Here is a 25,498-nt window from a genome sequence, read left to right as displayed (position 1 = left end):
AAAGCCATGCTACAAGTATTTTTTGAAGTTTTTGAAGTTCCATTATTTGAAATTCTGGAAAACAACCTTTTTTTAATAGAATGTGAGTTTGTTCTAACTGTGATTGACACTTTATCACTTGCATTCTGCTGAATTAATTACAATTCCTGTGTTTATTAACATGTTGTTTAAATACAGTTCATGTAATTGATCATTAAGCTCATAGCAAAACCTTGAATGGTTAAACTAATATTATTTCCCTGAATTTTGAGAAGTTCATGATAGTTGCTGTTGTGTTAAGTTAGTAAGTTAGAAAGTCCCTACAGTAGAAACAGCTGTGTGCACTGAAGTGGGGCATCTTGTTTGATAGATTTTCTTAATATTTATTTCTGTCGCTTTAGCTATATCGGTGTTTCCTGGAAAGTGTAGCACAGCTGCAGACATTGGTGTATATTACTGTGTTTCAAATTACCCACTACTTACTTATACCAATTATAGTCACTCTGTCTGTCTTGTTCTGTTCTGTTATTTTTGTTGAGTTATAAATTATCGCAATGCAAATTAATAAGGATGTAGGAACAGCTAATATTAAAGATTATGTGATATATTATTTAAATGTGAAAAGCAGCCTGGCCTTGCTTGTTATATTATGATCTACATACTGTGCTTTGTTTTCTAAAGTGTATTTTGCTTGTATGTTTTGATGAACATTTATTTTTTGTACTGTTTCTCACCCACCCCTGTATTATTGCTCCATAACAATGTGTAACAAAGTACTGCTGTATCTTGTATTATGCTTATGTCTGCAAAATACAATGGACAGATTTATCAAGTATTTTTTTAATTGCAGTACTGTTACATTGCTGAATGGTTAGATAGACCACTGATTTTATGACACACACAGCCAAGCTTATTTTTAATATATGTGTGTATATACAGTGCCGTGAAAAAGTATTTGCCCCCTGTCTGATTTTCTGCATTTTTGCACATTTTTCACATTGTATTTGGTCAGATTTATTTGTGGGTTGTAGTAGTATATAGAGGGAGTCTGAGAGAAAAAATGACACCAAAGCTTGGTGCGTCTTTCATTTGTTTGGTGTGCAAGGTAATCAAACATGCAATCTTCAGGTGTGAAAAAGTTATTGCCCCCCCCAGTTAACTCAACCCAATTAAAGGGATAATTAGGGTCAGCTGTTTGAGTACTTTGGTTAACAACCAGGCCTGATTTGGGCCAGCCCTGCCCAATATAAATCTGACTAACTTTGGCCTTTACCATCAGAGTGAAGTTGTCAGCACACAGATTCTAGAGGCACAACATGCCACGAATGATAGAAATTCCTGAAGACCTCCGGAAAAAAGTTGTTGATGCCAATCAGTCTGGAAAGGGTTACAAAGCCATTTCAAGGCTCTGGGGCTCCACCGAACCACAGTCAGAGCCATATTGTCCAAATGGAGAAAGTTTGGGACAGTAGCAAATCTTCCCAGGAGTGGCCGTCCTGCCAAAATTTCTCCAAGAGCAAGGCGTAAAATCGTCCAGGAAGTCAAAAAGAACCCTAGGACAACATCCAGGGATCTGCAGGCCTCTCTCGCCTCGGCTAAGGTCAGTCTTCATGACTCCACCATCAGAAAGACACTGGGCAAAAATGGGATTCATGGCAGAGTAGCAAGGCAGAAACCATTGCTCACTAAGAAGAACATGAATGCTCGTCTCAAGTTTGCCAAAAAGCACCTGAATGATCCTCAAGAGTTCTGGAACAATGTTCTATGGACAGATGAGTCAAAAGTGGAACTTTTTGGCCGATATGGGCCCCATTATGTCTGGCGAAAACCAAACACTGCATTCCACAGTAAGAACCTCATACCAACGGTCAAGCATGGTGGTAGTGTCGTGGTTTGGGGATACTTTGCTGCATCAGGACCTGGGCGTCTTGCCATCATTGAAGGAACCATGAATTCTGCTCTGTATCAGAGAATTCTACAGGAGAGTGTCCGGCCATCTGTCCGTGAGCTGAAGCGCAGATGGGTCATGCAGCAAGACAATGACCCGAAACACACAAGCAAGTCTACATCAGAATGGTTGAAGAACAAGAAATGTCAAGTTTTGGAATGGCCTAGTCAAAGTCCAGACCTAAACCCCATTGAGATGTGGCAGAACCTGAAGCGAGCAGTTCATGCTCGAAAACCCACAAATGTCACTGAATTGAAGCAATTCTGCATGGAGGAGTGGGACACAATTCCTCCACGGCACTGTGAGAGACTAATCAATAACTACAGGAAGCGTTTGGTTGCAGTTATTGCTGCTAAAGGTGGCGTAACCTGTTACTGAGTCTAAGGGGCCGATTACTTTTTCACACAGGGGCATTGGGTGTTGCATAACTTTCTTTAACAAATAAATGGAATATGTATCACATTTTTGTGTTATTTGTTCAATCAGGGTCCCTTTTATCTAATATTAGGTTTTGGTTGAAGATCTGATAACATTCAGTGTCAAAAATATGCAAAAATGCAGAAAATCAGACTGGGCAAATACTTTTTCACAGCACTGTATGTATATATATATATAAGTTAATTAATCATCATGACTGGCTTCGTTTAAAAGAAGGACTCATAATGATTTTTTTGTTTTGCAGAGAAAAAAATGTATTTTAGAGTGACTCTTAAACACAGTACTGTAGTGCAGTCATGTTTTTATTTATTTTTTCAAAACAGATATTACTCATCATTTAGCTGGTGTCTGCACTGCTGTATTTATATCGAATCTAGCTGGGTGAAGAAAACCTGGCAATACTGACATTTGTGTTCTGTCTAAGTCTAGGACATCATTTACCCAATGACTCATTTTAGAAAAAAGTCTTGGAAATATGATTCAAGTGGAACATTTTACACAGAACTACTTTAGAATGGGCTACTCAGAAGTGTAACACTATGCCATCATTTCCCTTGTGTGTCCCACAGTGGTGGCTTGTACTGTGATAACATTGCTGTGCATGGCTTTGTTTTTTTTACTGGATTTGAAAAAAAGCAGTACAGCAAATTGTTGGTTTAAGCAGGTCCAGTATAACTCATATTAACCCTGATGAATATTCAATTGAATATACTGTACTACACATTTTTGACAAACTGGCCATTTACGTAGGCCCATCCACAAAAGCATATTAAAGATTGGTTGAGTCAGATTGTATAACTCCTTCCAGCCTTTGGAATTCAGCAAGTGCAACATCTCAGTGCAGTCTGTCAGTACTTTGATAGGTTGAAATTCCCTTTTCATCCAAGCCATTTGTTAATACAATTATAGGAGGCTTGACTGTACCAACACTTGCAAAGAATGAATGTCCTACAAACCAAGTAATTGAAGACTGGATTATTTCTGTTCACAGTATTTATAAGAAACCGAGTCAAGCAGACGCACGTTTCGGCTGGTATTTGTCTACTCAAAGTACCTCATAAGTGTTACCTGATCATTTTGATTGAGTGTTTTGAAGTTATGGATAACAATATAAATCAAATTGTTTGTGCACATTAGTGTATTGAGTTCTCATAATTAAAGCTCATACATTTCCTCATTAAATAGTCTCCTGATTTTCATTCATTGTGGTGAAAGATGAAGAGGAATCTACTTTGATTGTTGAGGTGGGGTGGGGTGTTGGGAATTTGGAATGATTTATGAATTGTTGGAAACCTATTTAGCAAACAGTTACATGTTAAAATTAGGGTATTATGTTCTAATATTCACATAATATTTATTAAAAATAATTTCACATGAAAACACAATAATATATGCATTCTCATAAAATAGATATTATCAGATTGGTTTGTGTGAAAATCAGTCTGCTAATATACTGTAGAACGTTCCTGTTTTTATTTTTGTAAAGAATTCACATGAGGGAATCTTCTCCGCCACCGCAGATTCAGCTGATAATATTTCAGAAATTGTTTGCGTCCAGCTTCATTATTTTCAGTGTTATACAACCACAGGCAACAATACTTTTCACTTTGTCATAGTGTGGTCATGTGACTTTTCGGGTGATAAACATTCTATTCTCATTTAAGTTCCATTACTTGTGTTGAAAGCTTCAAATGCAATTATATTATATGGAAATGTTACCTTTTGTTTTGTATTTGTCACAATAATGTGAATCTGTTGTAAATGAGCTTTTTTTCTGCAGGTGCTGATCTGAAGGAGAGAGCAAAAATGCACCCAAGTGAAGTCGGGCCATTTGTGTCTAAAGCCAGAGCTCTCATGAATGAGCTAGGTCAGTAAGCCTTTTAATACATTTTATTTTATTGTCATTATCAGCAGGTTTGGGAAGATTTAAAGGCAAAAGGTATATAAGAGACCTACGAAACCTACGAATTGACAATAATTCATATCAAGTATAATTACCTGGAATTATTTTATCCACCAACTTTTTAAAAATAATCTTATTAAACTATTTAGTTATTTAAAGCTTACCTTTTTAAGTCTAAAATAATTCTCATAAACATGGCTAAGTTGTTCCAGATGTTATCAAAATTGCGGGCTAACGGCAAGAAAATCATGAAGATTCACCTTTGAAGTGCTACTTAATATCGAAAAACATATTGACGTTCTGTTGGCAGATTAGGAAGGCAGTCTAAACAGCTCTCTGTGATCAGATAATGCAGCATATTTGTATTGTATGAGCCGTGAATGTGAAGTGGGTGTTTCCTGTCTCATGAGCGGGCAAAGCATTCCATTAAATATGTTTATCTAACATAATCTAACTTTTACTCTAATAGGTAAAAGACGTAGGACATTAATCACCCACTCTTAAAAACAAACTTCTGTAATTGAGATTAGTTTAGTTTTTAAATTTCATTTCATTTGTACTTCAGTTGATGAGTATTTGAATTGTTTTGCTGAGCTGAGCAGTTGCAGAGTAGAGTTTGAACTGTATCTTTTTGCACAGTACTTGGTGTGCCCTGTCGGATAGCAGTTCCCCATTGTTTTACCGCCAGTCAGTCTCAGTGCATCCTTTCTCCCCATCTAAACTTTTTATGCCAATTTCTGCAGTGGCTGTCTTGTTGTCCTTAACCGGCCCCGAAAATCAGTAACAACATAGCAGGCTTATTATAGTTGTATCCTCATCACCTCTTTACTGTGCTGTACAAGAAGTTCACATGCCTGCCTACTCTCTTTATTTCACAGAATGCCTTCCTCTACTTTTATTTCGGTCTCTTTGTTCACAGTTTGATTGCCACAGTCATCTGTTTTCTGTACTTTTGCAAGGTGTCCTTTTCTGTTTAAAACCTATTCCATAATTATGAGCAAAAATATGAAGTCCCCATTTGCTGAAACCACATATAAACCCAAGATCTCATATATGGTGTTAAAATATTTTAGCAAGATATTCCACAAGTGCAGTGGTACCCCAAATGCTATCCATTTACTACCTATGCAGAATGACTGGGGGTTTGCCCCCTAAAACACAGTAAAAGCTGTCTTGGCAGTCACAGTTGCAGAAACCCATTCTTGGGGTAAAATGTGGACCAAAAATCGATTTATCTGGCTGCCAGTCATGCCACCACAGCCTTAATGAAAGATTGTTTATAATTTCACTATTCAACCTTTCAAAAAGAAAGCCCTTGTCATTAAAGCACAGTGCAAAATATGACCCTTTATCACTAAACAGTATTGGACTGCGGGCAGAACAGTGTTTGTGAAGTAGGTAAAAGTTTATTACTTGAACATGCATCTTTTAACCTAGCTATTTAGAGTTGATGAGAACAGCGTGGCAAATAATCGGTTCTAAATGTAGCCGTCTCTGCTTTTCAAAGGAATTTATTTGTGCATTCCTCATGTTACAGTAGACATTTGGGGTACATTTTGGAATACATTAAAGGGATTATATCGTATGAAATAGTAATTCGATGCACTTCCATTCACTATGCAAGTTTAACAGAGAGGACAGGCAAAGTGAGACAATTCTTTAACCCAGTATGGTGCCATATAATATTATTTAATGTGCTTTTTGCTGCTTTCATAACTGTGCATGTGAGATATATGGAAAAGCTTTATGGAATTATTTCATTATATGTAATCCTTTTAAATATGTGCTAATGCTCAGTGTAATTAAATACAGTTTTTTTTTTGTTGTCTGCATGTAGAACATCTGTATTGGGGATATTTGTAGGTAAAAATGTTAAACAGACTTGATGCCTTTTTGTGACTGAAAATAAAGGCTGACATGGACGTGGCGGTTGTGTAATGGGTGACAATGTTTTAATTTCCTTGGATCCAGGGTTATAACCCTGTTTCCTGTTTATTAGAACTCCGCTTTCTAAGTGGAATTTGGATAAGATTGGTTCATGCATGTGACCTTGGATTAAACCCGGCCATCTAATTCAACAGTGGCAGATTTAGCTTGTATCATCTGTTTGGTTGTTTTATGTATTCCTTTTTAATACCATACATTTGATTGCTGTAACAGATCACTGTTTTCTGAAAAAACATTCAAATAAAATGTTGCCCTTGCATTGGGTAGTCTTTTGCTTGCTAAATAGCAGGACTGTGCAGGTTTCCAAGTAATGCATTTAAACCTGTTAAAAGTGGTTAGGTATTAACTAAAATTGATTAAAACCTTTTTAATAATATGTTAATTACCCAACACAAAACAAAGCTTCCCCCTGTCTACACAATGATTGAGTACCAATCAATAACAACCGGATAGTGGGATTTAATATAGAACCTGTTGCGATAAACCAAACTAAAACCACTTGTGTGATTTACCTTTCTTTTATCTGTTTGATAAAAATCATTTTAATTTCACTTCCTGATTTTCACTTTGTCTTTTCCATATAAATGCGTCTCCCATTGTGATCAAGAGTTCAGCAGTGAATTGTGGGATAGTAATCTTGGGCAAAATTTAACTTTTGATTAAACCCCACTTGCGCTATGGCAGTAGAAATGTTAGCGGAAAGGAAATTCACTTCCATGCAGCTTTTAAATCACGCAAACAAGTTCATTGCCATCGGTTGGTACTCACTTGTGCAGATGAGGGAAAGGAAATGAAATTCGGTTTCATTTAAAACTGCACACAAAAAAAACATATTAAAGTGAATTATGACAATTTGAGTAGTTTACTGCCTGGAAGGACATTTTAATTGGTTAAATTAAACAATTTAGAACTTAAATCAATTATGAGGCCAGCTGGTAACCCTACCAGGCATGTACATTACATACGTTTGTATTTTTATATTACTGATCTTACTGGCTATGTTTTGGGACCAGGAAATTAGTTTTCTTTTTCTAGATTTGTGATATAATCACATTGCATTTAAAATTACATGTAATTTAAAAGCTGCATAAAACTCTTCAAAAATGCAGGCAACTTGTTTTCTATTTTTACTTTTACTTGTTAGTGGGGTCTAATTTTGTGAGAATCTGAAGAAGATTAGGTGATTTCTGTTTGAGCTGGAACTCCAAGGCTGTGCAAGGCCTGGATTAAATCAAATTGATGTTGGCGGATTAGCCATTATAAAACATAGCAATGGCGGCGCCACAAATTTTGATTTAATTCAGGCCCAAATGTTCTCTGCAGCCTTTCTTTGTGTGCATGGTTTTCATTTAACCACATCTAAAAATAGCACTTGGTGGTGGTGTTTCAGTCGTGGAACGAAGTAAAGGCTCAGTTGCTGACTTCTGGGTGGGTAAATGCATATTCGTTGTGGTTTACCTGTTTACAATTAATCTGCCGCAAATGGGGCCGGCAGTTTAAGACAAAATGTCTAACAACAGTGCTTATCATATTTTAACATTTAAAAAGCTGAAAAATGTGAAATGCAAATTAAAAAAAAAGTAAAATAAAATAAATTCTAGTAGCTTAGTTTAAAGCTGATGTGACAAGGTGGAACCCCTGCTAAAGTTAAGTGAACATATCATTTCTTTGTCATCAAGCATCAGCCTTCAAAACACACTTCAATGTGACGCAGGAATGATAGAATTCAGTAACAGAGCAGAATTCTAAAAGCTCACAAAGGATTTAACAACAAGAACATTACTTACATTGCCTGCATTCCCAGCAATGCGTTCTTATTCTGTATCATTTTAACTTGGTGTTCAAAGTCATTCTTCTTCTATCGGCAGCACTTTAGATTGCTTCCCATCAGAAACACTGGGTATTGGAGAGGCAGCATTGCTTGAAAGGCCTCAGATTTAAATTGGAACAAATGCAATTAAATAAACTGTGAGGGAAAGAAGCTGTGATGATATAGGTTGGATTGAATCCCCCAGTACAGTGCCATACCATCTCTGCAGCCACAATGGTTTATTCCAAATTCTCAAACAAGGTCAAAAAATCTACACAGCTTTTAAATAACCCCATTGCCTTCTGATTTAAATGTTACAAGGCCATTTTATTGGTTGTATGGAGAACATCTTGCGTAAAGTTTGGTCAATTTGAAAAAGTTTAGGTTTGAATCACTTTTATGAAGGTACACGTTGAAGCGTTTGTCTACTTATAGGTTGTACCTTGTAATTTTGATGGCTTTTGAATGAAATCACAAAGAATAAACACCAAAAATTGGAATCTAAAATCTCAATTAGGAATTGTTATGTTCTGCTTGCCTGATTTCAAAATATTGCATTACATTGCATATGACCAAACATTTAGCATAAAAACAGCCAGATAAAAGGATCGGACATGTACAAAGGTTATATCGACAAAACGGGTCAAGTTACAATATAGTTGTGATACAATACAAAAACAGGCATGTTAAAAAGGACTCGGGTGTGGCTTATTTTAATGTTGGAATAGATTTCAATTTAATAAAATGGGTCATGGTTTCCTGACAAACTTGCGAGTGCAGATCCTTTTTTTTCAGTGCTGTGGCTGCAGATGAACTTTTTAGAACTAAATGTGCTCAAGGGGCAAAGCTGCAGTATCAATTTAACTTCTTATTCCTGTGTTATTAATATTCTCTTTTAAACTGCGTTTATACTACTCAAGATGTAAGCCTTATCGTATCGTAAATAAAAAATGGCTAAATGTATATTTTAGATTCCTGTTTTATAAAGCTGTTGACAGTGACAGTAACATGAAGAAACAGGAGTACCAGGCGTCACAACAATTTTTGGTACCAGTCAGATTTTGGTACTGGTAAAGTGTACTACAGAGGGAGTTTAAAAAAAAAAAGAAAGAAAAAGAAAAAAATTATCTGTAGCTGACGGCAAATGTTTTACATTGAAGCATAGCATTTTCTCAAAACTGTACAAGTACCTTCAAGTACACCTTTTGTAAACTTGTTTTGCAAAGGTGGCATACTTATTGTACTGTTGTATATTATAGTGCCAGAGGTGAGCCCATTTGGGCTGCATTCCTAAGAGGAAAGTCCCCAAGACCTACTTAAAGAGGAAGTGTCAGCATTAGTGGTATGTGCCTTTCTGATACTGATTAGATTTCCTGTTTGTTTTTTTCAAGCACAGAGTGATTTGTTTTTTTTTTAAGTGTATTTTTTTTTTTACTTTGTTACACACGTCACTTTTGTATAACATTTTTATAGGGCTGACTCTTGCAGCTGTGTCTGTTTTGCCTGTATTTCTTTCTGTTTGGGTACATTTTTAAAAGTTTTCAGTTGTATATTTTATAATGCTGAATAATTTAAGTAGTTTTTTTTATGTCATGCTTCAGGTTTGCTATAAAGTTCTGTCATTTATACAGGAGTTTGAACTCTTTGAAAAACATTTCTTGTCCAAGGGACAAAATGCTAGAAAAATCTGCTTGCCCCCTCCTCGTCGCACAAAACACACACAACAAAGTAGAATATAACTTGTAGGATTTTGCTTTTATTTAATACCACTTTATTACTTTCAGCTTTTTTGCACAATGCAGGGTACCTCGTGCATTTTTCTACTATTTATTCCCCTGGTCCCACCCCAAGTCCAGTAGTGCCAGATCAGAGGTTTTCCCTCCAGATCTAGAGGTTTTATGTTTTGACTCAGGGCAGTCTGGAGGTAAGGAATGGGCAGAGGTTTTTTTAAAGGTACATTTTTAACTTTAGAGGATTTTTAAAGGGTTTTTTTCTGTCTGAAAACATTTTGTTCCCGAAGATGTATTAATAATGTGCAAGTCCTTCCTTTACTAAGATGGCGGCTGCATTGTGACATCATACTAGTTGGCACCTGCGACCGATGAGTTCTATAGAATTTTTCCAGACGTGCGATTTACTTTGACTGCCCAGTATAAGACCGCGTCATGTGCAGGAATTAGGGCCGATAGGCACACATAGAGTCTGTGCTGCATAGAATTTGAATGAGAGGCACAGGTGGGGGCCTAATACTTTCATTTAGTTGTAAGAGCCGTGTTTAAGTGTTGTGGCAGACAGTGAATATGTATTCTGGAAAATTAAGCAAAAACTACATTTACAGATTATTATTTTTTACAATGTAGCCATGGTGTGCCAATATAATATTACTGTAGGTTTAAGGTTTAAGAATTATACAAGTAAAGTGCATTCCAATGAATTGCATACATGATAATTGCATATTCCTGTTAACTTAAAAAAAGTGACGCACATTTCCTATGAAAATGCACATGCAGTAGATTCATGTGAACAGTTTTATACATTTAACCAGAATAAGGAACGTACATTTTCAAAAGAAATGTACTTCACAATTCTATGCAATTATCAGGTAAACAATTAAATGTATTGAACTGTATATGTTGCTGATAATTGCATGCTGGTAATTGCATAAAACTGTTACAGAAGGCACCTGGGCTATGCAATTAAGAAGAATCTACTGTAATAGGACAATATGATGTGCTTCTGATATTATTTAATTTGGGATTTCAGTCCTACATGCATGAATTGTCTCTTAATAAATGTGGTATATATTGCAGTTTAATTGTTTGTGTTTACAGTTAGAACAACAGGAACTGGAGCTCTCATACTAATTCATTTTTTTCCCCTCGAGGTATTAGGTGCAGTTCTAAAGGGTTTCTTGCATTCATCTAGAGTTTTTTTTTGGGAGGGGAACTGGAAACACTGCCCACGTCGTTAAATGCAAATTTTCTTCAAAAACAAAACACTGCTCAGCGAAATACTTAAGTCTGGTTGGGTGATTTTTCTTTTTTTTAAACTGTAGATAAAACGAAATATTTATCTGCTTTCTAGTCTTCTATCTTTTGAAACTTGGTTCTTGGTAGGTCCCTTTCTGTGTGCTGTGACCTGTGACCTTGGTAGGTCCCTTTCTGTGTGCTGTGACTCCTGTTTTTTTTATTTTTTTTTATTTTAAGTGGCAGTCCTATAGCCCACTCAGAAACAACCATCCATGATCAAAATGTCTCGTTTTTATTACTGAGGAAAAAATATATACAGTTTCAAAAAATATATACGGTAATAAAAAAAAACAGATTGGCCATATTGAGGTATATTTTTCATAAATACAGTAAGTGTTACAATCAGTGAATATTTAGGACAGTAGTTCCCAACCTTTTTGGGTGTGCAGACTCCTTCTGAACCTCAAAAAATTTTGCGGACCACCATGTACAACTGTCATAGTGGTACACAGCCACTACAGCTGCTTTCCACTATAGTGCAGCAATTGATGACCATGCCATACAGGAAATTGATTAACTTACCTAATGAGATGACTGGTGCTGTTTCAGTGATGTCACAGCCTGGATGTCTGGTTGGAGTGATGACGGTTTTAGCCTTAAATCTGGTTCCACATCCAGTCTACTCCGGTACTTTGATTTCAACCCAACAAGCACAGAAAATCCACTTTCAGAAGAGTATGTGGTGGTGAACGTGTTACCAGAAGTCAGTCAGATTTCGTTGCGTGAAGACTAACTTTAAAGAGCTGTCACATGAAAGCTCGGTTAGGCTGTCTTACTACTTTGATGTCAAGTTTGTGTGCATTTCACTGTCAGCGTTCGCAAATGGGTTTCTTATCCACTTGTTTTTGGAGTCCTTTCACACTGGCACTCCTAACCGGGTCTGGACCCGGGTCCTGGCTACCCAGGTCACAATCCCGCATAGTGTGAAACCATGACCCTGGGTCATACCCGGGTTGACCCGGGTCCCAGAGACCCAGGATGTAGGTCTACATGCTTTCACCCGGGCTGAGCGAGGCAAAATGCTTGATGGCTGTTCGTGAGCCGACACAATAACAAATAGCCACGTCTGCGTGAAGGATTCACTTCTGCAAGGAAAATTTCTGTTTGTTCTGTTTAGCCATATTTTTGTTGCATGAGACACACAATGAGCCAGACTGCAGCAGAGATAAAGAAACATTTGCTCTAATCAACATTTGGGCCGACGGTTCAATCCAGAGAATCTTGAATTGAAGCATCAGTAACAAGCTGCTTCCGGGCATTGACACGCGTATTGTTTATTTGCGTCTGTCACCCCAGTCAACCCTGCTTTAACAAAAGCAGTGTGAAATCACATAGCCGACCCACATGACACCGGGCCCTGACCCGGGTAGAGCACGCCAGTGTGAAAGGGGCTTTAAACTCGCTGTGACCAAGTGTAGATGGGCAGTGCACTAAATAGACCATGAGTGCCTTTGGGCATTTATTAAGACATTGTTTTCATGTAAGATCTGGAATTAGTGAGCATACAATTAGAGCATGTAGACCTGGCAGTGGTGTACAAGGTTAGTACAAGAATGTCAGGTCCAGGATATAAGACATAATCTAGCTATTCTTTGTCATTTTATTATATCTGATTGAAAGTATTTTATAGAATTGGCATCTGAAATCTGAAACTAAAACCTCTAAGTAGGTAATCGTAATTACTGTGCCCCATTTTGGTAAATATACATCACTCAGTTTTATTTGAGTCAAATCCACAGGAATGCAGACTCATTCATTGAACTTCTGTTCGAGTTTTTTTTTGTTGTTGTTGTGTGATAAGATTATCTAGAGCTTTTCTAATTAATAAGAATACAAAAAAATCTAAATCCAGTGAAATCTAAAAAAAACATGAAACATCTTTTATTTGAATATTTTAATTCAGCAAAATGCAAAACAACTTTCACTTAATGTCATTCATGTAGCTCTTTATAGTGAATAACTCAAATGCAGACGATGTAGCGGGTCATTTTGGCGAGGAATTAAATGTTTCTGTATAGCCATGTCGAAAAATAAAATAAAATATGTCAATTACACAATGTATTATAGAAATACAATCTGCAATAAACGTTTGGTGCTCTGGCTGCGTATCAACGCACTACTAATAAAAACAAATAACTAGGTTAAATGCAAACCACTGCCCTGCCAGATTAAGTAGAAAAGTCTGCTGAAAGAAATGTTAAAGTAATAAACAAGTAGATAGCCTAACTATACAAGCCAATCTACTTGATTTTGAAGTGGAAACAACCTTGACTTCCAATTTAAAAAATGTTTTTAAAGAAAGTGGGATCATCTAGTTTAAACAAGGGTTTACCTTGTTTAGTGCATTCTCGATCCTTTGTGGTTGACTCACTATCTCGCAAAAGAACAACAGTGGGGTTTGATATAAAGTTACATAATTAGTTGGTTTTCTGTAGTAACAGAGCCCTCCTTCCATTTTGAAAGTGTGATTCACCATTTTGACTGGCTTATTCAGCCTTTCCCTGGAGCTGATGGTAAAATGCTTTAGTAAGAAATCCCCTTTGCATCTGCTTGGCAGGGGTGTATTGGTTTTCTCTACTGCTTAATGACAGGCAAAAGTTTCAAATAACTATTGGTTGGTTTTAATCTATTTAAAAATACTTTATTTTGTTGTAAACAGTAGCATTTCACAAATGCACCTGGTAATGTAAGCATATGGTTAAAAATGACAAACAAATAAGAAGTTCACCCTTTTCCAGATGGTGATCACATGTCAGGTTTGAACTCTTCTCTGTCTTGTGTAGCTCTGTAGACTTGCCTTGTTCATGTGTGAAAGAGCTTCTGCGCTGTGGCTGGGTGGAGATTCTGGAATGTAAGGAGTCTCAGGTTATGGAATGCCATGCCTTCTTGCTTTGGAAGCCTTCTCGCATTTTCTGACTGAAAATCACCAAACAAATGTAATTTAAATGATAATATTTATATTTTTAGAACAAACCCAAAGTGCATTTGCAATTCTACATTAGCCACAGCAGAGCTCATTTTTGTGTATTTTTAAATGGAACAATGACTTTTGGTTTAAGGATGTAAGATGACTTGTACATTATGTACACCGAGATTTTTAATTGTGGAACATGGTGAACTGTACTTTTGGGCTGCTTCCAGTATGTTGATCTAGTTAGGTTATGTTTTATGTAGTAGGTTTTAGTTAAAAGTTCTCACCCCTGTTTTTTTTTTTTTAATTATTATTTTGGTTAATTTCCCAGTCCTTTTTAAATGTTTGCTGGATTCTAAATGGTTGCGAGTCATTTTAAGTAGTTCTCAAAAATGTACAGGATTCTCCAAGAATAACCGGTAAGTAAAAAAATCATAGCTACCGGTATCTGCAGAGTTTTGTTGGTGAATGTACATTTTGTTGAAAGGTGTACTGTATATACAGTCCACCTCAGTTAACTCGACATCCCACAGGGATGCCATTTAGTGTCGACTTATCCAAGGTGTCAAGTTAACCACAGGTGCTCATGAGCCATGGCATTAACATGCATATAAGTAACAGAACTCATTTACAGTATTACACTCTTTACAAGTTTATTTTTAGTTAAATGTTCTTATGAAAACGGTCGAAAGTACCGCAGTGAATGAATCAATTACAGTATACAGTACTGTACAAACTCGGTACAACTCGTATAGTTCGACTGAAATAAGAATTAATAAAATAACAGCAGCAAAAGTTAAGAAATGAACATTATACAGAATTAACCTAGTGAACAAAAACAATAATAAACAACAGTTTCACACAGAAATCAAGCATGGTCGATTGTTTCGCATGCAAAACATGCACATGCTTATCCCGAATAACCTGAGCTTTAAAGCCAATTGAATGGGAACTCATTTTTCGCTTCTCACTTATTGTGAACTGATACTAGTCTGTAACCAGCTGCACTTGGTAGTTGCGAATGAATGAATGAACGATCCATTTCCAGTCAGAGGTCAGTCACGTGAAAGAAGAGTGTCAAGTAATAGTTTTTATCCCTTCGGTACCGGTAATAAGTATCGAGTTACGAGTAAAGCGTGGTGTCGGATTAAAAAATGAAGAGGCAGGACGCATATATTTTATATGGAGAAAATCCGGGACCAAGACTGTCTGTCGAATTAAGAGAAGGTGTCGAGTTATCCACCAGTCGAGTTAACCAAGATTGACTGTACTTCTTTTTCTCTGATTCAGCGAACTCATTATTGCTTATGAGGTTCAGGAAGTTAGTCAGATCAGCCGCTGCATTGATGCATTCACTTTTCTCAACTTTACCATTGACTCTAAAACTAATCGCCCACTGTCTACCATATTGCTCTATGTGTTTAAATAATCTAAGTTACTGAGATGACTATTATTTCTCATATGCAGACCAATTTCTAAGAATTATTTGCCGATGAACCCAGATGCTTTCGTTTTTGTAAAATACATCTGGGTTTATTAATAATCTGAACAGCAGTGGATATAAGAACATAAGAACATAAGAATTTTTACAAATGAGAGGAGGCCATTCGGCCCATCTTGCTCATTTGGTTGTTAGTAGCTTATTGATCCCAGGATCTCATCAAGCAGCTTCTTGAAGGATCCCAGGGTGTCAGCTTCAACAACATTACTGAGGAGTTGGTTCCAGACCCTCACAATTCTCTGTGTAAAAAAGTGCCTCCTATTTTCTGTTCTGACTGCCCCTTTATTTAATCTCCATTTGTGACACCTGGTCCTTGTTTTTTTTTTCAAGTCGAAAAAGTCCCTTGGGTCGACATTGTCAATACCTTTTACAATTTTGAATGCTTGAATCAGATCGCCGCATAGTCTTCTTTGTTGAAGACTGAATAGATTCAATTATTTTAGCCTGTCTGCATATGACATGCCTTTTAAACCTGGAATAATTCTGGTCGCTCTTAGCACTCTTTCTAAAGCAACAATATCCTTTTTGTAGCGAGATGACCAGAACTGAACACAGTATTCTAGATGAGGTCTTACTAATGCATTGTAAAGTTTTAACATTATTTCCCTTGATTTAAATTCAACACTTTTCACAATATATCCAAGCATCTTGTTGGCCTTTTTATAGCTTCCCCACATTGTCTAGATGAAGACATTTCTAAGTCAACATAAACTCCTAGGTCTTTTTCATAGATTCCTTCTTCAATTTCAGTATCTCCCATATGATATTTATAATGCACATTTGTATTGCCTGTGTGCAGTACCTTACACTTTTCTCTATTAAATGTAATTTGCCATGTGTCTGCCCAGTTCTGAATGCTGTCAGGATCGTTTTGAATGACCTTTGCTGCTGCAACAGTGTTTGCCACTCCTTCTATTTTTTTCTCATCTGCAAATTTAACAAGTTTGCTTACTATACCAGAATCTAAATCATTAATGTAGATTATGAATAGCAGAGGACCTAATACTGATCCCTGTGGTACTCCACTGGTTACCTCACTCTATTTTGAGGTTTCTCTCTAATCAGTACTTTATGTTTTCTACATGTTAACCACATCCTAATCCATGTGCATGCATTTCTTGAATCCTTACTGCGTTCAGTTTGAGAATTAATCTTTTATGTGGGACTTTGTCAAAAGCTTTCTGGAAATCTAAATAAACCATGTCATATGCTTTGCAGTTATCCATTGTCAATGTTACATCCTCAAAAAAGTCAAGCAGGTTAGTTAGACATGGTCTACCTTTCTTAAAACCATGCTGACTGTCAATACTGTTACCATTACCATATACTTATATTTTTAAAACAGTGTACAACATTTTACAGCTATTTTTCTTCATCTAACATCTTGTCCCAGGATGGCTAACTGGAACACTGCTGCAGCAGAGTGATGCTGGTTTTCAACATTATTTCCCTGCACTACTCTTACTGAAAAATAAATACATAAATAAGTGAATGAATACATAAACACATTGCCATGAGATTTACAGTCTCTGTATTTTATTTTAAAATAATAATAATATTTGTATAGATAATCTCATATATAAACATTTCATTTATATCATTATAAACATATTTGTCAATCTTCATGTTTTAATAAGTTTTGCTTATGTTCAAAGTAAAAAAAAAAAAAAAAGTTAATCATGCGTTTAAATATATAAAAAAAAATGTAATATGGTAAATGGCAAACTAGGTTAGCAACACTAAAATCGAAAGGAAAAAAATCATTACATTTTTTGCCTTGAAATGCTTCTAAACAGTAAACTTCACATTTTTTCTAATCCGCTAATACTTTAGCGACTATGGTGTTTGTTTGTTTTTGTACATTTACTAGATTGCTGCATTTAAATGTTAGGTTCATGTATGAAGAAAGCAGTATCACTTATTTGCTAATTTACAAAAAACTTAAATAATAGCTTAAGTTTAAAAGATTAGTCTGCCTTGCCAGATGCTCTCTTGCAGCCATTTCTGGGTTTCTTCGTAACCAATTGAAGATCAGCTTTTTCCACAGCTAGCCAATCAGAAGTGATAAGGTTGGGACATAAACACTTTTTAAAACTTGCATGGCTCTCTAGAAACCCGTTTTTTAGCACCAAAATGAACATAGGAAAAATAAATAAATAAAAAAACTATTTGTCCAACGGGCAAAGTATTATGGCAAAACTTGTTGTCCCTCGCATAAATGTTGTTGTCCCGGGTGTCGGGCGATATGAATTGCATACCCCTGTTATGGATGAAATATGTGTGCATTTTTTTTAAAGCCTATAATGTAAAACAACCACAAATACTGTAGAATCTGTTTTTGCTGCTGTGAAAAAACAAACAAAAATAAACACTATGTATTAACTGCTCTGTATATTCAGCCACCTTTTACCTTGAGAGGGGTATTTCCTCCCCCTATGCAAACTTTTTGCTCAGATACTGTTTACTTCTAGTGTTTTTATGACGCAGAGGAAGGCACACATTGAATTTCCCATCAGTACCTCCCTGTTGTTTTAACTGTTTCAACACAGGCCTGTGTAGAGGTCCCACAAAACTCCAGACCCCTGACTTATGTGTATTTATTTTAAGATTCCTTCCCAGAACAGAAAGACCTTGAGGTCCAGCTGGTAAAGCAGACAGCTGTTGTTAGAGTGTGAGTTTGCCAAATATTAATAATAGAGAGCATGCCTAAGGTACTTGAGCTGGAGTGTCTTGCTCTATATAATACTTTCTCACTTCTTCGATTACTCTGAAAAATCTCAGTCATTTCATGAAAAATTGTACACTTGTCAGCGTGTGAATGCCTTAACTTTTTGTCGAGGCCTGTCAAACAGAGTGAAGCAGAAACAGGGTGTAAGAGAAAAAGTCATACTATTGCACTTTAAACATTTTTATAAAACACAGCTTCTTAACAAACCAAAGCGTGAGCACTTCCTCTCTTGTGGTAAATGTAAAATGTGTAGACATCCTGGTTTATCCGTTACAGAGTGGCTTCTTTTAAAATACTATGACTATGGATGACAACGGGTGGCTTCACAGTTAGGGTTCTGTTTATTTATTTTTATATTATTTTGATGGTTGCTTCTTTTGTTCCTAGGTAATCTTCCAATGCCAACAATTGCTGCAATAGATGGGGCTGCCCTGGGAGGAGGTCTGGAGATGGCTTTAGCCTGTGACATAAGAACTGCTGGTAAGAAAGACATTCAGATTACAAGTGTACTGTTATATAATGGATTGTCTCATTAATGCCGCTCTTAAGGTCTCTTATATCTGGGGGAGTTTTAAATCTGTGATGCGTCACTGAAATAAACACACATACCCGCACACCTGGTACTGTTTAATTAATTCATCATTAGGCTGATGCATCCTGCTGGCTTTACAACAGACAGAATAGCAATGGCAAGATTTTATCATAGTAAATTATGTTCATTTCTTGTTATGCCTTTATAGGAAGAATTGTTTGAAGTTATTATTATTATTATTTGAAGATACATACTGTAGAAGGCAGGGAACAATAAATATTTAGTTCACAACAACAAAGCCAAACATTCAACTCAAAAAAGTGACCACGTTCATCTCTCTCAGTGCTGTTGTCAATCATAAACGGTTTTGCTGTTTTTACTGTTAAGTATTTTCAGGTAGGAAAAAGCTTTTATAATTATGAGATTGATTTTGAAGCTAAGATGCTATACAGTAGCTGTAGGTTTGCATTGGAGCAAACAGCCCAACAATGCAATCAGCCAAATGCACTAAAGCAAAACACAATGTACTGAAGAGGCCAGATGCAGATCAGTCCTGCTCAGTTTGGAGTTCCTGAGTAACTACAAAAGGAGCTTGGGGCACTTTCAAATTAAACCAGCGTTCTTTTGGGGTTTGAAAATAAGCAGAAATATAATCTCTTTTTTTTCTCTCTTTTCTTTTTTTTTTTTTTTTTAAATAATTTAGTCGTTGCCAATTATATTTTATTATTTTCTCCCCAATTTGAAATGGCCAATTATTTTTAGGCTCAGCTCACCACTACCACCCCTGCGCTGACTCGGGAGGGCGAAGAAGAACACACGCTGTCCTCCGAATCATGTGCCGTCAGCCGACCTCTTTTTTTCACACTGCGGACTCACCATGCAACCACCCAAGAGCTACAGCGTCGGAGGACAATGCAGCTCTCGGGCAGCTTACAGGCAAGCCCGCAGGCGCCCCTGTCCCCTGGAAGCTCCCGTCCTTGGTCGGCTATGGAATAGCCTGGACTCGAACTCGCGACGTCCAGACTATAGGGCACATCCTGCACTCCACGTGGAGCGCCTTTACTGGATGCGCCACTCGGGAGCCCAGCAGAAATATAATCTAAACAATTTCACACAGACCTTCTTTAATGCTTTGACCATTTCCGTTTTTGTTTTGGGTTTATAACCACAAGGCGGGTGGGGACAGAGACAAACATAAAGTGGTCCTGCAACCCCTAACTGAACTGGAGTGACAGGATGCAGAGGTGAAGGGTCACTGTCTCTTAAGTAACACGCTCCTGATTTTTTTTTTTTTTTTGTCAGGTTCACAGAAACACAATGTTTTTGCTTTTTTGGTCGTGATCTTTATCTAGCAGGTAGTGTAAGTTCAAATACATCTACTATTTACTCCATAGATTCCCTTCACAGTATATAACATTAAATATATATTATGCTTCTGGGGATGTTTCCAAAAGCTGAGTTACATTCTGATCTATGTCACCCTAGAGTGAATTTACTCTGTTTATTACTGTGGACTATTATCATGTATGCTGCCACTCCTATTTCTTATCTTTCCAGAGAGGCACAGCAGATTTTGTACACATATTTTTGGATGTCAGGCTAAACCACAAAATGGCGTGGTAACCTTGAGCCATTATGTTATGAGTAAAAGCAAGGTTGAGCCAGAAAATTATCTTAAAGTGTATTTGTTTTTCATAAGATTCACTATTACAGTAGAACCTGTCGTATCCGATCATGTAAGATAGAATATCCTCTATTAACCGATGGATCTCTGGAATGTAATTTACACATGCCGCTACCAACTGAGCTCTTGGCGGGACAGAATGGATTCAATTGAAAAAAAAAAAAACTTTTTACATACTGTCACTTCACATTACTGCCCAGTTTAACCATGTTAAATAAAAGAAAGCAAGGGGTTAAAGCTGAAACTAGCTGAAACTTTCTTGTTGTCGGATTACTTTGTCTTAGAATGAGACAGCATTGTAAGAACTGTTTTTGGAATGCTGTTTTGTAAGCTGCCAAATACTGTAATACAGTGCTTTGTTTTGCAATTGTCACAGATTTTCTTTCTATCGTATATGTACAATACTGTACTGTGGTGTTTTAGACATACTGATGTACCTGACATTGTTCGTTTATAATGCCTCAACGTTAATAAAGAAGCTTCAATGTTTTATAATGACTCCCTCTGAGATAAAGTATTTTTACATATCTGATGGACCCCCGGAACCAATAAAATTGGATAGGACAGGTTCTACTGTAGCTAGTTATTATGTTATTACCAGTAAATTATTTAAGATATGTTGTGTCTTGAATTGCCTTGACATTTTACAAACTTTTGAACAGTACTTGTATTGATGTGAGGTTTCTCACAACTCATGTAAGTTTTGCAATAGGTTATTTTGCTCTTTGGGGAAAACGAGTGACTATGCTGGCTGCGTAACCCAGCTGCGTATATAATTATCAGATAATTATACACTAGATGTAATAACACACTTTAAAATACATCTTTCACATACTCCCCTAATTATATACTGGTTTGGGCTTTGAAGTATGTAAACAATTAGAGGTAAAACCAGTGCTATAAATGAAAGCTTTTTAATGTGCAATTGAATCACTGGATTATTTCAGAAATACAAAATATACAAGATGGAAAAAATGCCCTGCATTCTAAACTGTTAAGCATTGATGTGGTTTACCTTAATCATAGCATCTGAATTTAAAGTGGTTGCCATCTGCTCTGGTGAAGAGAACAACTAACCAGTGCACACACATGCAGAGAGTCCTCAGCATAACATTTATTAAAGCAGAAAAAATAGCATTGTGACATTCAAAATTGATGATCTCTAGTTATTATACAACAAATGTTCCTAAATATTGAAATCCGTACCTGAAAAACAGTAAATGCTAAACTGCTAAATATTTTTATGTCCACTTTTTTAAAGACATTATATTTTCACCATTAGTGAATTATCAAACAGAATAAAAACATAAAGAAAAGTCAAAATAACAGACACACGTGAAGTGTCCCCTTCCCCTTGGAAAGAGCGATCTTTAGCAAAAATATTTTCGATCTTTGATTCAGCTGGTGTCCTTTTCACTTACAGGAAGCAAACTAAACCAGCTGCCATCAACGTTTGCTGTATTTATTTTTAAGTGATAAAAAATATGTATATTTACACTTTTTTCAAAAGTAGGAATTGTCATGGGGAACTAAATATTACACTGCAATTGGTAAATTTCACAGAAATCATGAAATCCATGATAAAAATAAAAATACAGCCTTACTTCTCAATTTTTATGACCTAAAGATATTATAGATGTTAACAGATGTTGACAAGTTTCTGTTTGCAAGTGTATTATTTTGCACATGTCATTAAGTTTGTTGATGTGGCTGCCCTTCGATTGCATAAAGTTCTGACCTTTATTACACATCATTGATTACCGTCCCCAGTGTGACAGACATTGATATACTTCCACCGACAGCTGTGAATGCTTTGACAACCCTTCACACAAGACCAACTTAAAAATGTTTTAGTGGCTGGTATAGGAGTGTGTTATATGAGTACTTGATAGTAACAGAAAACCCTTGTAGACATAAGATGAAAAAGGAAAGTTCTGTCCACACAGACTTGGCGGACTAAATTGCCCCTAGCGAGTTTGATACATTATGCAACCTGGAAGAGCTTACTTGCAACCTGTTCTGTAACAAAGGACAAGAGTGTAAGATGGGAATTTGCCGAACAATGAAATATTAAGGATAGAAGGAAAATTAAAAAAGAACAAAAGAAAAGTTTGTGAACGATAAAAAGGCCATTCTGCCCATCAAGGCTTGTCCCTTGTTAGCACACCATTTTCCCCTACTGGGGGGAACTAATTTAAAAGCATAGATTCTAGTCTTTTTTAAAATGTTCCCAGTGTTTTAGATCCTACTAAAAGGCTATTCCATTTATTTATTTATTTATTTATTTTTAATTGTTTGATTTTTTACCCCGTTTTTCTCCCAATTTGAAATATCCAATTGTATTTTAGGCTCAGCTCACTGCTACCACCCCTGTGCTGACTCGGGAGCAGTGAAGATGAACACATGCTGTCCTCCGAAGCGTGTTTCGTCAGCCAACCACTTCTTTTCACTCTGCAGGCCCGCCATGCAGCCAACCCAGAGCTACAGTGTCGGAGGACAACGCAGCTCTGGGTAGCTTACAGGCAAGCCTGCAGGCGCCCAGCCAGTCTACATTGGTCGCTGGTGTGCGGTGAGCCGAGGACACCCTGGCCGACCTAAGCCCTTCAAAAATAATTCCAAATTTTAAAAAAAAATTGCATCTTATAGACCTTGTCATTTGGTTACTCATGAGGTAGCTTTTATTTCAGTTCAGATTTCTTGTAAAGTTGTTCACGTGTTAGCATCGATGTTGTCTTGTGATGTCATTGTGTGTGAAGATTATTTTTTTCAAGCAAGCTTTGTGCTGAACCCATTGAACCTGTTGGTTGTTTTCAGTATTCCTGCCTCCTTCACTTGGAGCCCCTGGCAGTACACTGTAGACTGCAGCTTCATTAAACAAGTAAACCTAGCCACGACAAATCCTGAATATGTTTTTAGTGAAATGTGATGGAAAGGGCTTAAATCCTGTAAGACTCTTAATGGAAGCACAGCAGTAGCTGGGGGTTTGTTTATTTTATGGTTTGTTAATTGCTGGTGTCGAAGATAATTTATGAAGGGAATTAATATCATTTTTGCCCAATAAATAACAGGGATTCAAATACTCACATAACTAGTAGCAATAAACACATCTCAGATGAATAGGAAGTGCTCCACTGGGGAATTCACAAGTGCTGCATTACTAAGCACGTAAAGCTGTATTTGCTTTGTTAGTCTGGAGAGTGAAGCGTGGAGCCCTAATTCAGGCTCCTGTTGTGCAGTAAATTGTTGAGCTTGTCAAGTACAGGTTGTTGTTATTGCTAAATGGATTAAACACTGATCATATATCCGCTGTCATTGTTTATGTGAAATCCATAGAAAAAGTTGCAAATTGCTTTTCATGTGTTCCACTAAAATAGCAGCTTATTAAGACATCTAGAATGATCTTGACAACAACAGTTGAAGATGAAAAAAGGGGCCTTGACCCCAACAGTTGCCTTCATTAAGGATCCATTTTTAGGAAAAGTAATAAAAGCCTGATTTTGAACAGGTGGCTGAGTTGCAATGTGCACTTAGCTGTGTTCCCCAGGAAACACATCAGACAACTGAGGAATTGGTTGTCACCAGAAATAAACAGTGTGTTTTTTAAAGAATCTAACAAAAATAATAAAAAAAAATTTTTTGGATAGATCTCTACAAAGAAGCCAGTTGCACAAGACTGTTGGAATACCTGTGCTGAAACAATGGGCTTCATGTATAGAGAGACGTAATTAATTTAGTTTTAAGTTAAGTGTGTGAATTACCAATCAGCCCTTAAAGGAGTGATTGGTTGGCTACTTTAATAGCCACAGTATGAAGCTGGAAAGAGAGGAGAGTTATTCAAAGCTCGAAGGGCTTGGTAACAAAGGCTCTGTCTATGTGTTTGACAAACCCTGAGCTGGACATTAGACTGGTTACCTGACTGGCAATAAATATGCGCAAAGCAGCACTTGAACCTAAAATCATTTGTGTCCCAGCTTTATTAAAACACATCTGGTTACTTTGACCTTCCACAGTCACTTTTACCAAACCTGTAACAAGCCTGTTTTTTTTTTTACCAGCCATTAATATACAATGTTTTTTATTCTTGTGTTTTAGCCTTCACTGCAAAAATGGGACTGGTTGAAACGAAGCTGGCCATCATTCCAGGAGCAGGTACGTTTAATTTTAAAGTTTGAAATGTTCTGTGTCAGATTGGTCAATTATGATATTGCAATGGTAACCATGGGCAACATGTTATCAGTGTTTTACACCAAATTGCAATTGTACCTCAGGTCTAAGAAAGGAAAGTAAAAATTAATTTGACAAAACTAGTTTAACCAAAGAAGTTATGTGTTAATTGTTTTGAAAAGTTTAATATATAAGGATGAAAATAAGACTCCTACTGCATAGCAGTTTCGTCCAATCCAGGTTTTAATACAAGCTTGATTAGCCACAGTATGTATGTAACAAGCTCAGGTGCATCTTATTAAACTCAGGAATGGATCAAACTGCTATGCAATGGGAGTCTTATTTCCATCCATGTAAATAGTATAATATATGGATCAGAATATATTACCACACAGTAATATGTCTTGAGTTAGTTTTGAGCTGTAATGCACGAGTGATGCAGCCTCACAACACTTATTTATTTATGTTACTTATAATTGACTTTTACAGTTTTGATCATTTTGTTCCTCGCTTTTAACTTGTTTCAAATCTGCTGAAATGTGTAGTTGCTTCTTTCATCCCTTTAACAAGAGAGGCTTGTGGTACATGACATCAATTGCCAACATCATGTATCCTTTTCAACAAAGTGAGAGAATTTCCAGTGTTAGATCTTTTTTTAAGGAGGTTCAGATGTACTGTGATCAAATTAAGTGAGCAAACGTGTTGAATGTCAAAGTCCTGAGAGATAATTACTTTGTAGAAGCCAGTGGAACATGAAGCTGTTTACTGAGCAAATTCAATGATTGCTAAACTGGATAATGTGGGATACTCCATTCAAGCATACTTTTATTCTTTATTACACGTATTTGCATGATGACTTGTCTGTGCCACTGTTGTGGTAGCTTTATCTGACATACCGGTACTTGCCGCATATTCATAACTAGA

At 36.6% G+C, this 25,498-nt stretch overlaps 1 protein-coding gene across 1 annotated transcript in view; it reads left to right on the top strand.

Annotated features, from left to right (window-relative positions):
* Positions 1-25,498, top strand: part of LOC131736838 (methylglutaconyl-CoA hydratase, mitochondrial-like) — a 69,223-nt gene that overhangs the window by 6,550 nt on the left and 37,175 nt on the right. The window contains exons 4-6 of the mRNA XM_059022214.1: positions 4,146-4,232; positions 18,582-18,674; positions 24,503-24,559. Of these exons, the coding sequence (XP_058878197.1) occupies positions 4,146-4,232; positions 18,582-18,674; positions 24,503-24,559 (237 nt within the window). The remainder of the gene's footprint in view (positions 1-4,145; positions 4,233-18,581; positions 18,675-24,502; positions 24,560-25,498) is intronic.

The sequence above is a fragment of the Acipenser ruthenus genome, chromosome 1 (genome assembly GCF_902713425.1).
Source record: "Acipenser ruthenus chromosome 1, fAciRut3.2 maternal haplotype, whole genome shotgun sequence".
NCBI lineage: Eukaryota > Metazoa > Chordata > Actinopteri > Acipenseriformes > Acipenseridae > Acipenser > Acipenser ruthenus.
Note: the sequence above shows the minus strand (reverse complement) of the source record. Positions and strands in the feature narration are given on the sequence as shown.